General features: G+C 42.1%; 1 protein-coding gene and 1 non-coding gene across 2 annotated transcripts; one reads left to right on the top strand and one right to left on the bottom strand.

The window, feature by feature from the left end:
- The first annotated feature begins 3,853 nt into the window (after positions 1 to 3,853).
- Positions 3,854 to 13,637, top strand: BTBD18 (BTB domain containing 18). Its single transcript, XM_004471042.4, has 2 exons — positions 3,854 to 4,009; positions 11,514 to 13,637. The coding sequence occupies exons 1-2, from the start codon at positions 3,886 to 3,888 to the stop codon at positions 13,532 to 13,534; spliced, it is 2,145 nt and encodes a 714-aa protein (XP_004471099.2). The 5' UTR covers positions 3,854 to 3,885; the 3' UTR covers positions 13,535 to 13,637.
- On the bottom strand, positions 5,469 to 5,572 carry LOC111767231 (U6 spliceosomal RNA). The gene has a single exon (XR_002799107.1). It is a non-coding gene; the product is annotated as a U6 spliceosomal RNA (small nuclear RNA).
- Positions 13,638 to 13,652: the final 15 nt, after the last annotated feature.

The following is a 13,652-nucleotide window of genomic DNA, read 5'->3' on the forward strand; positions in this document are numbered from 1 at the left end:
ACACAGAGGTATCCCCCATGTAGGGAGCCCCACATGCAAGGAGTGCACCCCATAAGGAGAGCTGCCCTGCACGCAAAAAGTGCAGCCTGCCCAGGAGTGGCACCGTACACACAGAGAGCTGATGCAGCAAGATGATGCAACAAAAAGTGACACAGATTCCCGGTGCTGCTGACAAGAACGCAAGTGGTCAAAGAGAGCAGACAACAGGGGAGGGGGGGAGGGGAGAGAAATAAATAAATAAATAAATAAATAAAGTAAATCTTTAAAAAAATAAAACAGATCGATGAGGAGAACTCTAGATTGGATATTAGGGACAAACTCTCTGGAGAGGTGACTTTTAAGTTGAAATCTGAACAAGAGGCCGACCATGAGAAGACATGAGCAATGAACTGCCAAATGCCAATCACTAAGGTGTGGAGATGAAGCATACTGGATTGGATAAAGCTTGTTGGAAACAAGGAGAGGTAGGTGAGGATCAGAATATGAAGGGTTCTATGGGTCAAAGTAAGTAGTTTGGATTTTATTCTTAAGTAAAGGAGGATTTGTGGGGGGTTAAAATAGAATAATCACATGATCTAACTCACATTTTGAAAAGATCTGGCTGTGACAAACATTATAAAGAGGGGACAAGAGTGAAAGCAAGGAGACAAAGGCTCTTTGCAGTGATGGGGACTTGGACTAAGGTGGTTATATATGTCAATGAAGAGAAATGAGAATAATTCAACTCCAAACAAAACAAAACACTGGCTATACATACAAAGGAAAACAAAGTATTTTCACTCCTCTCCACCCTCTGGTGGCTGCACATTACCATCCGAAGTTTATCATTTTTGAACCCCTTCTTAGGATGGCTAGTTTATCCTTCCCTTTATGAAATCTACTAACACAGGATTTAACTAAAACGATGATTTTTTTTAAGTGATTCCTCTCTACTTCTTGAAAATTAATCCTGATGGAAATGTATTCATAAAGGGATATAACATTTATATTTTCTTTACAATTTCCACATAATTACATATACTGATACTCCACCCACTTAATCAAGTTTTGATTCTACAGTAACAGATGCCAAAAACAAACATTGTTCTTCTGCCTTCCTTTCGGGTGTGCATGCTACGGTCATCTAAAATCTGTCCTTCTGCTACGTTTTACGTCCTTTCGTGAACTGCTTCCTCTTCCAACTTCAGCCAAAAATGTCTTCTGTTCCTTGTTTCTTTCCTCCCTAAGAGCAAAAGCCTCAGACTAGGGAAAATACCAATTACCTGACTTAGAAATATCACCCCCGTCCCCACTACCGCAGTGAGCCGCATCCTTTTTCAAACGGAGCTAGATAGCAACTAAGACATAGTGTGTACACTACTACTACTCACCTCTCCGTGTTCTGTCCATTCTCAGGTTCCCCTTCTCTTTGAGATCTTCTCCAGCTTCAGTGGGGGCTGCGCCGTTGCAATTCACCATGCTTTGGCTTCGGCCTACTCTTTCCAGGGCCGAACATCACAGGACATGCTCCAAGGGACGGTAACCAAAACCAGGATACGGGTCCTAACTCACATAAGGGAACCTCTGGCCGGGTGATGTAGAACGTGGTTTGTGTAAATGTTTAATCTTGAGAGCATTTCCTTGTTAGTACCATTCCTGAAAACACCCATTCCCAGACAGGAACTGCGCTACACAAATCACCTCTGGAAGAACACCCAAGGCCACGCCAGAGAGGAATTTCTGCCAATTCTCTCGATCACCAGTTCTCTGAGATCCTGGACTGGAGTAGGATCTGTGAAAAACTTGAATTCAACACTAGCCCAATGAGCTTGTTCCAGAACATTCCTGGCCTTGAGAAATTTGTTCTTAATCTACAGGCACGGGGGACAAGGTGTGAGAGCCAAGCAAAGGCTTTTTCCTCCATTAAGCCTGGAACCCCTTCAGCAGCCTTTTCAAGGGGAAGAGGGAGTTGTCCTTCACTGGCCTTGGGACTTGCCCTATTCGAGTCTCCTGACCCTCTTTTCAGTGTTTTCCTGGAGAGCGGAGAGAAAAGACGACGGCTTTTGCAAGAGCTCTTCTCGAGCCGGTCCTACCCTCATCTCCCTCCCCCGCTCCCCTCCCATCTTTCCTCAGCCCTCAAATCGCTCGAGATTTAGTCTCCCGCCCAAAGCTCTCCTCTTCCTGTGATTGGTTCTCCGCGGAGTCTCCGGCCAATGGGGATGACGTATTCAGGCAGACGGAGGCCAGAGGGCTTGAGGAGGAGGAACGTCGGCCCCCGCGACGCTCCTTGCGCGAGAAAGGCGAAGCGCGTGGTGTGTGGGTGACTGCGTGGCCTCGGGTCCTCGCAGTCACTACTGCCAGGTGCATGTGGGTGTCAGGTCCCGCAGCCCCACAAACTCGCCACGGAGTGCCTGCAAACCCCGTGTGAACTGGAGGTGGCAGAGGCTGCGAGTCCTGAATTTGGGCCTCCAGGATCACGCACGCTCCATTCCCAGAAACCTTAGCGCCGAAAGGTCACTCTTCAAAGGAGTTTGGCCAGCAGCGTGGGAGGCGCCCAGCTTTGCAGGGCCATTCCGGTACCCCTATCCCGCAACACCAAATCACTTGGTTCTGGAGGAGGAGGGAAGTCACCCAGGCTGTAGGCCCACCTGTGCTGCTCTGCTAAACTACTCAGTGCAGAGGCTGGACTTCGGGAGGAGGCAAGGTAATCTGGACAGAGGACCCAAGCACACAGAGGACAAGAGCAAATTCTACTGCAGAGCGATTACAGGTTTGGCCTGTGGGCAAGGCCAGGAGTTTGTGGGCTGGAAATCTTCCCCAGGGCCTAGATTTAGGCCCTTGGTATAGCTGCCGTCTCCTTGGCACTGATCCGAATTGAGCTTGCCCTTTCTTACTTTACCTTTCCACTCTTTTCTTTCCTGACAGTTTGGCCTGAAGCATTTGGACCATCGGTGCCACCTGACAGAAAACTACATGCCTGGAAAGGAACACAGCTGTGCAGTGAGTGTGGGAATTTTAGCACAAAAAAGCTGGAAAAGTTTGTGGAGGGGTAGAATACTTAACTATCCTTGCTCCACTCTTAGCCAATTAATTCACCAGACTGAGGAGCCTAAAGGCAGAATTCTTTGCCAGTCTCCAGGGTCATTCTGGCTCCCTGTGTTCAAGAACATCGAATCAAGGGTGGCCAATGTCTTTATTTCTGTGGGAGATCTTCCACCAAGCCCAGCAGCTTCTCCTCTTTACTGTGCACCCTCTGCTGGTTATTGGGATACAGTGAAGTTAGAGGATAAAAAAAAAGATGTGTGCAGCTTCCTAGAGTAATGTTATACTCAATGTTGTTTCTTTAAAAGAAAGAAACTAAAGATTATTCCCATGAAACTGGAAAGTATGGTACTCAGGAAGAATATGAGTTGAGTTGAACCCCAGAGGTAATGTGAATGAGGAAGGTTGAAGGATAATAACAATAGCTACCATTTGGGGGTGATAGTTATGTGCCAGGCATGCACTATGCTAAGCAATTTTTATGTGCATTGGCTCATTTAATCTTTAAAATAGCCCTATAATGTAAGTACTCTTATATTCCTGTCTTATAGATGAGAAAAGTGAGACTCTGAGAAGTGAGGTTACTTGCTGAGGTTATAGAGCTAGGCTATTTCAGAGCCAAGATTCAAATGTAGGCTTATCTCTGAGTTTCTGTATGTAACCACTATGATATTCCACTTTCTTGAGATATCCGTGGCACAACTTCTGGGGTGATGTTTTTCTCACTCAAGCTATTATCTCTCATTTTCAGTATTTTCCTGCCATATCAAAGACAACAAACTAGCTATAACTATGCCTCTGAAATGTATTATCTTACCCACAGGATCTGTGAAAACATAGAAAGTTTGTTAAGAGACTACAAACATGTACTCTCCTGCCAGTCCCAAAATCCTATACAGAAACCCCCGTTTCCTCCGATTAGCTTTTCTGCAGCTTCACCACCAACAGCAGAGTGGAGTGTTCTGTGATGTCCTTCTGCAGGCAGAAGGTAAGGCACTAGTGGGACAAAGTTGAAAACTCACTGTAGAATAAAGTAAAATGAGTTTAGGGCTAGGGAATGAGGGACAAAAACTAAGAAAATGTGTTATTACCCTCTTTTTTTCCATAAACTTTTTATTTTGAAATAATTTCAAATTTACAGGACATGGTAATAATGCAAAACCCATACAGAGAACTCTAACATACCCCGTCCAAAGTACTCAGATCCACCAAATTTAACATTTTGCCACATTTGCTATGTCATTCTATATATCCATCTATCCATCAATCCATCTAGCGATCTATATATCTATCTTTGAAACATTTGAGAGAGAACTGTATACATTATGATACTTGAATACATAATACTTCCATATATATTTCCTAAGAACAAGGATATTGCCAGTCACCTTAAGTATGGTTAACAAGTTCAAGTAATTTAACATTGATATAAAGCTTACAGTCTCTATTCCAGTTTTTTCCTTTGTCCTGATAATGGCCTTTTGGGCCTTTTCCCCTCTATTAGAGCCAGTCCAGGAGCATGTATATTGAATTTCATTTCCATTGTCTCTTTAGTCTCCCTTTTTTATTTCCTAATCATAGGAACATATATATAACATGAACTCTCCCATCTCAACCACTCCCAAGCATATCATTCAGCGAGATTAATCACACTCACATCCCATTCACAGTGTCGCACTACCCTTACCACCAACCGTTATCAGAACTTTCCCATCACCCCAAAAAGAAATCTGCACCCATTATACTTTAAGTCCCCATTCTCCCTGCCCCTATCCCAACCAGTAGTCTACTTTCTATCTATATGAGTTTGCATTTTTTTTGCTATTTCATGTAAATAGAATTACTTTGTCTATGACTTCACTCAACATGATGAGTTCAAGGTTCATCCATATAGTAGCATATATCAGAACATCATTCCTTTTTTTAATATATATATATAAGAAAACATACATTGCTCAATTAAATGTACTGGATACATATACTTTTTTTTTTTTTAAGATTTATTTATTTATTTATCTCCCCTTCCCCCCCACCCCAATTGTGTGTTCCCTGTGTCTATTTGCTGTGTCTTCTTTGTCCGCTTCTGTTGTCGTCAGCGGCATGGGAAACTGTTTCTTTTCATTGCGTCATCTTGTGTCAGCTCTCGGTGTGTGCGGCACCATTCCTGGGCAGGCTGCATTTTCTTTCGCGCTGGGCAGCTCTCCTTATGGGGCGCGCTCCTTGCGCTTGGGGCTCCCCTACGCGGGGGACCAGCTCCACATGGGTCAAGGAGGCCCGGGATTTGAACCGCGGACCTCCCATGTGGTAGACGGATGCCCTAACCACTGGGCCAAGTCTGCCACCCCATATAGTTTTTTATTTTGGAGGTAGCATCGATTGAACTGGGACCTAATATGTGGGAAGCTGGAACTCAACCACTGAGCTACACCGGCTCCCCACCATTTTTTTTTTATATGGAATACTTAACAAATTTGCACGTCATCCTTGTGCAGGGGCCATGCTAATCTCTGTATCATTCCAATTTTAGTATATGCGCTGTCCAAGCAAGCACCCTTTTTAAGGCTAATATTCTGTGTATATGCCACATTTTGTTCACCCATTCATCTGCTAAAGGACATCTGAGTTGCTTCCACCTTTTGGCTGTTGTGAATATTGCTGCTATCCGTATTGGTTGTCTTAGTTTTCCACATAGCTGCTGGCACAAAGTACCAGAAATGTGTTGACTTTTATAAAGGCATTTATTTGGGGTAAAAGCTTACAGTGCCAAGGCCGTGATTGTCCAAATCAAGGCACCCTCAGAGATGCTTTCTAACCAAAGTCAGCAACTGTGATATTGGTGTACTGCCACATGGCAATCAGGCATATGGCAGGGCTCGTCTCCTCAGCCTTGAGCTGCTCTGTGCAGGAGCCTCTTTCCATACCTCTGTGCTCTGCTCATTCCAGACTCCAGGGCCTCTCCCAGCTTCTTACGGCTTTTCTGTTTTCCTGCAGTCCTATCTCTCACCTGGCAGGATCAGTATGGAAGCTTCCTTTCTCTCTGTGTGTCTCTCTCTGTCCCTTTTTTTGTCAGACCTAGCAAGATAAGAAACCCAAGCTAGCTTATACCTCACTTAAGTCATCCAAACAAAAGCCCTAAAACAGTCTTATCAAGTAATCTAATCAAAAACCCCTTAACTGAATTTAGTGCAATCAAAGGGCCCCAAGCCTATAGGAATGGATTAGTTTAAGAACATGTTCTTTTTCTGGGGTTCACAAAATTGAAACCCACATCAGTATACAACTATCTGTCCAAGTCCCTGCTTTCAATACTTTTAGATATATACCTGGAAGTGAGATTGCCTGGTCATATGGTAGTTCTGTGTTTAACCTTTTGGGAAACCATCAAACAGTTTTTCACAGCAGCTAACCATTTTACATTCCTACCAACAATATATTAAGGTTTCTATTACTTTGCATCTATTTCTCTGCATCTTTGCCAGCACTTATTTACTGTGTTTTTATTAGCAGCCATTTAGTGGGTGTGGAATGGCATCTCATTACATTTCCTTAATGGCTAATGATGATCAGCCTCTTTAAATGTGCTAATTAACTATTTTTATATCTTCTTTGGAGAAATGTCTATTCTAGTTCTTTACCCATTTTAAAATTTGTTTGCCTTTCTTGAGTTGTAGGAGTTTTTATATTCTGGATATTAAACCTTGATCAGATATATGATTTCCAAATATTTTCTCCCATTCTGTTGTTTTTTCACTTTCTTGATGATGTCCTTTAATGTACAAAAGTTTTTAATTTTCATGAAGTCCAATTCATTGGGGGTTTTTCCCCCTGTTGCTTGTTTTTTCAATGTAAATCTAAGAACTATTGCCTAAGACAAGATTCTGAAGATATTTCCCTATGTTGTATATAAAGAGTTTTATATTTTTTAACTCTTCTATATAGGTCATAGATCCATTTTGTTGTTGTATTTTATATTAAAATATACCTTTTTTTGAATGTAACATTTAAAAAATAAAGACCAATAAATAAATGAATGAATGTCAAAAATATATATATATACTTAATTTTATTCCTAATAAGAGAAATGAACATTAAAAACTATACTGAGATTTCATTTCTCATCTCTCTGGCCAAATTTCAAAAGCATGACAAGGTAAGTTAGTGGGGAAAGAGGTACACTCACATATTGCTTTTAGGAATGCAGAAGAGTAGAACAGCCATGTGGGGGTGGAATTTGACAAAACTCTATAAGCATTTATTTTTTTACCCATTCTCAAAACTTTTAGGAATTTAGCCTGAAGCTACACCTCAAACAATCTAAAATACATCTGCATAATGGTATTTATAGCAGCATTATATGTAACTGCTATCTATCAGAAACAACATAAATAACCATACTTTGGAGGCTAATTCAATAATCTGTGCTACATCTACAAAGAGGAATACTATGCAGCTGTGAAAAACAGTGAGAGCAATCTGGAGAAATGGTATGGAGAATAATTTTAGTGTATATTTTTAATCCTGGATCTACTTTGAGTTAATTTTTATATGTGTGTGTGTGGGGGGGGGGAGTCTGCTTTTATTCTCTTGCTTATGGATAGCCAGTTTTCCCAGCACCATTTTGAAAAAAATGTTCAGTTCCCCATTGAATGATCTTGGCTGCATTATCGTCAAAAATTTTTCTCTAAGTATGTGGGTTTATTTCTGAGTTCTAAGTTCTATTCCATTGGTCTTTATGTTTGTCTTTGTGCCAGTACCACACTGTTTTGATTACTATAGCTTTGTAAGAAATTTGAAATCAGAATGTGTGAGTTCTCCAAATTTGTTGTTCTTTTTTGAGATGTTTTTTTGACTATTCAGGGTCCCTTGCCTTTACATATAAATTTGATGGTTAGTTTCCCATTTCTGTGAAGAAGGCTTTTATAATTTTTATTGGGATTGCATTAAATCTGTAGATCACTTTGGGTAGTATTGATGTCTTAACATATTAAGTCTTCTGATTTACGAATGTAGAATATCTTTCCATTTATTTAGGTCTTCTTTAATTTCTTTCAGTATTGATTTGTGGTTTTCTGTATACAAGTCCATTACATCTTGTTTAACTTTATTCCTAGATATTTTAATTTTTTAGTAGCTCTTGTAGTTATTATCATCTTTGAGCACTATAAACTCAAAAAGCTATTTTTAGGACAGTTACTGTTTTAAAGAGTGAAATTGTGACTATGCCTTTCTCTCTTGAAAAATGAAAATAACTGTAAAGTTTTGTAAACCTAGAAATTCTATAAAACATGGATAATATCCTAATGTGATGGTTGTGAAGATTAAGAGTTAATATATGGAGGAGGAGGGAGTGGGGCATATGGGAATTCCCTATATTTTTATGTAACATTTATGTAATCTAGTTTCTTTAAAATAAATAATGTTTTTTAAAAGTTATAACATATGTAAAGCACTTAGAAGTTTTACCAAGTGAAACAGTAATTTCCATTGTCTCCTTAGAGTCTTTTTTTCTAATCATAGAAACATAAAAAAACCATGAATTTTCCCATCTCAGCCACTCCCAAGCATGTCATTCAGTGAGATTGATCACATTCAGTGTTGCACTACCCTCACCACCAATCATTCCCAGAACTTTCCCATCACCCCAAAAAGATTAGATGATACTATTATATATTTCCCATATTCTTACTAAGTTGTTGGTTTTTTTTCCCTTGCCTTCAAATTGGTGATTTTTGTTGTTGTTAGAACTAAAAATGTACTTCCACCTCTTTCCTTCATACTTGAAATTTTAAATCAGCATGAGGGGAGCAAAGTATAATGTACAAGGGCCAAGACTTTGCCCTTGTACCTTATACTAGGAGTCAGAGCTGAGTCTAAGTCTAGCTTTGTTATTTAGTAACTACATGACAACTGGGCAAGTAATTTCATCTCTCTGGGACTCAGTTTCTTCATTTATAAAAGGATTATGACAACCAATACTGTATGGTTCCCTACAGTTTGCATAGTACATATTTAATTCTTGTAACAGTCTTATGAGGTAAATTATGTAACGTGGTTCCATATCTGTAGATGAGTGAATTGAGGCCTACTAGAAACTTAAGTGACTTGCCTACTGTCTTTATTAGTAAATGTTGGGACTCATTCTTTAGTTAAAAAACAAATAGACAAAAATTTATCAAGTGCCCTCTGCGTGCCAAACACTGCTAGCTTAGCATGGATACAGTATATATAAGATAAAGTCCATACTTTAAGGAAATAGTTTAAGGGGAAGAGATTAAAGTAATCAGGCAATTACTGGGTAGTATAATCAATAATATAATGGAGTAAGTGTAAGTTGATATAGGTGCCCAGAATAAAAACATCTATTAGAGATTGGAGGATGTTGGGGAACATGGGTTAGGGCAATTTTCTCAGTAGAAATTACCCCTTAGGGAGACCTAAAGGACAAACAGAAGTAGGAAATAACTTTTCTAGACAGAGAGAACAGAGGTTTAGAGATGTGACCAGAGATCTCTGAGTAGTTCAGTATAACTGGAGCACAGACTACAAGAGGTGTAATGTCCAGGGATGTGGCTGAAGAAATTATCTGTCATGTAAGGTCTGAAGTGTCATGCAAAAGAAATATGACTTGTCCTCAGGATATGGAGAAATGTGTTTAAAGGTTTTAAGCAGATGACTTGATCAGACCAGTGTTAGAATTCACACTCAGGCTGCATGAGAAGAAATAGTGGACTGTTGATGGGCCCAGATAGGAGATTCTTTCATAATCTACAATAGAGGGGATGGTGGCCTGAATTAAGACCATGGCACTGGAAGTGGAGAGAACTGTATGGCTTGTGAGCTGTTAAAAAGAATCTACAAAATTTTGCTGGCTCCTTAGCCAGACTTCTTGGGTTCAATTCTTGTCTCTACTCCTTAATAACTGTTTGTCATGGGCATGTTACTTGACCGTGCCTCCATTTATTCATCCATAATAATAGTAGCTACTTCAGAGGGTTGCTATGAAAATTAAATGAATTAATACTGGTAGAACCTTTAGAACAATGCCTAGCACATAATAAGCACTTAAGTAGGACAATACTGTATCATACCTCTGTGAATGTAAAATATCTTGTACCTGCTTTATGATACGTAGTAGTGACCGTGCTATATCAGACCTGTTTTTAATGACGTTATTCTAGAATGTTTTCTTTCCAGATGATGATTGAGAAGCTAATAAAAAATGGTGCCAGGTACCATAACAGTAACAGAACTTGCTGTTTTCTGGGATTTTTGTTTTTTACTTTTTTTTTTCTTTTTTTTTTTTAACGGAGTGTGCTGGATGTCTCTATAATTTTGTTCAGATGACTGCAGAACCTGGAAAACCTGTTGCTGCTATTGATGCATAACATACTGCTATTGGTCTTTTTATATAAATATATATATATACATATATATATAATTTGAATTTTTGGAAACTTTAGCTGTGCTGTCAACTTTGGAAAAAGTATCCCAGTTGTACCATGTTGAGTTGGCATTGTACAGAAATTAACAGCCATATTGGTCTAGAAACGTTAAATTTAATTTTTTTCCCATTTGTACAGGGGTAACACACTGTATTAAATATGTAAGGTCGTATCTACATGGGTTTGATTACAGAAACTAATAAAGTATTCTCTAAATAATTAAAAAAAAAGAAGTATTAGCTTTTTTTCTAACTGATGTTTGTTTAGATATGCTGGGCAAGGGAAAGGGAAACTCAGAGTTGACCTCTAGTTTTCAGGCTTGGGGAACTGGGTAAATAGTGATACTTTATTTTGAAGTAGGAAACGGGAGGTTTTTTGGAAGGGTTGCATTGGAGGCGCTTGTGAGACATCCATGTAGTCGGGCAGACTGTGGCATGTTTACTATCTCAGGAGAGAGATCTGGGCAGAGGTACAGATCTGGAAGTCATCAGCAAGCCGTTGGTAACTGAAGCCTTGGTAGAGACAAGGCTCATTCTACAAGGCTTATTCTCATAGAATGAGAGGTAGTGGCTCGGGACAGACCATTGCCTGGTAAGCAGTGCTAGGGCTCAGAAGAACTGAACCAGTTGCTTCCAGAGCAGACAGTTAGCATGTTTGCTTTGGACAGACAGCTTGTCCAAGCAGTGGTCTAATCACAAGCTGTTTCTATGAAATCTTTTTAAAACTTCTGTGTGAGTCACACAAAAATTTTACCCCCTACTCTGTGTCAAGCACTCATACCTCAACAAGCAAGAGAGACGTGGTATCTGCCCTCACAGAGCTGACAGTCTGGTGAAGGAGATTACAACACAGAGAGCTAAGTGCTGTGATAGCTGCAGAGTACCTTTTTGTGCCTAATCCAAACTTGGGGTGTGAAGGGGAAAGGCTTTTAGAAGGAAAGGTCTAAGCTAGACTTTGAAGGATAAAAAGTTAATTAGGCAGAAGAAACAAATTTAGTCTACTACTTTGCTGGTCTGGGTGAGATAACAAAATGTTTGGGTTTCCCTACAGGTGAGGCAGTCCCAGCCCATTGCTGCATCCTTTCAGCCTGCAGCCCCTTCTTCACAGAGCGCCTGGAGCGGGAGAGGCCAGCTCAGGGACGGAAGGTGGTGCTGGAGCTGGGGGGCCTGAAAATTAGGACACTTAGGAAGCTGGTGGACTTCTTGTATACCTCAGAGATGGAAGTATCTCGAGAAGAAGCCCAGGATGTGCTTTCTGCTGCCCGTCAGCTCCGTGTATCTGAGCTAGAATCCCTTCAGCTAGAGGGTGGAAAACTGGTGAAGGTCCCTCAGGGCCGAAGACTGAACCGGGAGTGCTTACAACCTCCAAGTGCTGCACCAATCTCTGCCAGGGTGGTGGCACCCAGCCGCCGCCCTCGAACTCCACTGCCTGTTACACAGACTCCCTGTCCTCCTGGGGCAGTGAGATTGAAATCCTTAGGGAAGGAGGAGGGGCACGAGGAGAAAGGCAACCGACAGAACACAGAAAACTTGTCTGGCACTCTTCTGCTCAAGAGACGGGCCAGAGCCTGCCCAACTCCACAGGAAAAAAGCTCTTCACCTTCAAGCCACAGTCAGGAGCCTCAGGAGAACAAAGGTGACCCTGATCTTGGCCCAAGAGCATTTTCCCCACCTAGCTTGTACCCCTCTGTGGATGAGCGACTGTTGCCCAGAAAGATCAGGCTGAGTCGCTCAAAGCCATCTCCTGATGTCTGTACATCCAAGCCTAGCATTTTAAGTGGGGCCAGTTCAGTGCCCACAGCCCCTGGCCGGCGTCTTTGGCGGCAGCAGAGGAATATAAATAAAGAAGCACCAGATGACAAGCAGAAACCAGGGAGAGCTAGTCCTCTACAGAGCACCCCTTGCCCCTCTGGTCTAGGAAAGACCAGTGGGAGCAAGAAGCGGAGCCCTGAAGGCCGGGCACCTAACTCCGACTCTGCAGAAGAGGGACAGGTTGGGAGAGTGAAACTTAGGAAGATTGTCAATGGGACCTGCTGGGAGGTGGTACAGGAACCTCCCTTCAAAGACTCTCAGGATAGCCTTCAGATCCCAGAACCTGGGGAAGACTTAAAAGAGCCTCCAGGGACTCAGGCATCCTCAGTTCATGAACAGGAAATGTCATCTACTCAAATAGATTTTTGTCAGGACTCCCCTGTTTGCTCCAGGCTACAAGACATTTTGCTTTCTGCTAGCCACTCCCCAGACCACCCAGTGGTGAAGTCCGAGTTTGGGTCCAGTCCAGAACTGGCAGGAAAGGAACCTGTGTTGGATATTGACTGCAGAGAACCCTATGCATTTGACACAGCCCTGCTAGGACAGCCTTGTGAAGCTGAGGAGTACAGAATCACAAGTGCTGCTGCCACCAGTGAATTGGAGGAGATCCTGGACTTCATGCTATGTGGCTCTGACATTGAGCCACCTATAGGGTCTCTGGAGAGCCCGGGAGCTGAGGGCTGCAGGACCCCCAGTTATCACCTGACAGAAACAGGGAAGAACTGGATTGAAGGGGAAGAATGGTGTTTGCCAGACCTGGAACTCTGGCCCAGGGAGCTCACAGGATTGGAAAAGGAACCTGTCAATGAGAACAAAGAGTCAGTTGAGCCTCTTAGCCCCCTTGTCATGCCCTCTGAGATGAGTGGAGAGGTGCTGTCAGTGGGAGACTCATGGACTCCAGACCTTGAAATTAGCAGGTCCCAGCCACTGGATGGTCAGGGAAACAAACTTCTCCACATTGACTCCCTTGACCCTCCCCAGAGGTCCTATGGAGACTTCTCCCCTCCCTGTTCAAACTGGGTAGAAACTGGGCTGGAAGTGTCCCTAACTATGGATGATGTATTATACCCTGCTCCAGAGACAGATAAGGAGATATTTGGCAACTCTGAGCTGCTGGGCCCACTTCCTGCCAGTCCTGAAGAGGAAGAGATTGATGTAGTAGACTGGACAACAGAGGGGAGGTTGGTGCCAACTAGTTTTCCCTCTGTATGGCCCGACCCTTCCTCAGAGTCAGAAACAGAGGTAGATATACTGACGTAGTATAGAGGGGAGGGCAGGAAATGTGTATTGGCAGTCTAGCACATGCCCTCTTCTCTCAGCACAGGAGGCAGGCTGTGCCCTTGACTCTTGTAGGTCCCTTCCTCCCCTCCCCAGGCTT

Source organism: Dasypus novemcinctus, chromosome 10 (assembly GCF_030445035.2).
Source record: "Dasypus novemcinctus isolate mDasNov1 chromosome 10, mDasNov1.1.hap2, whole genome shotgun sequence".
NCBI classification, from domain to species: Eukaryota; Metazoa; Chordata; class Mammalia; order Cingulata; family Dasypodidae; genus Dasypus; species Dasypus novemcinctus.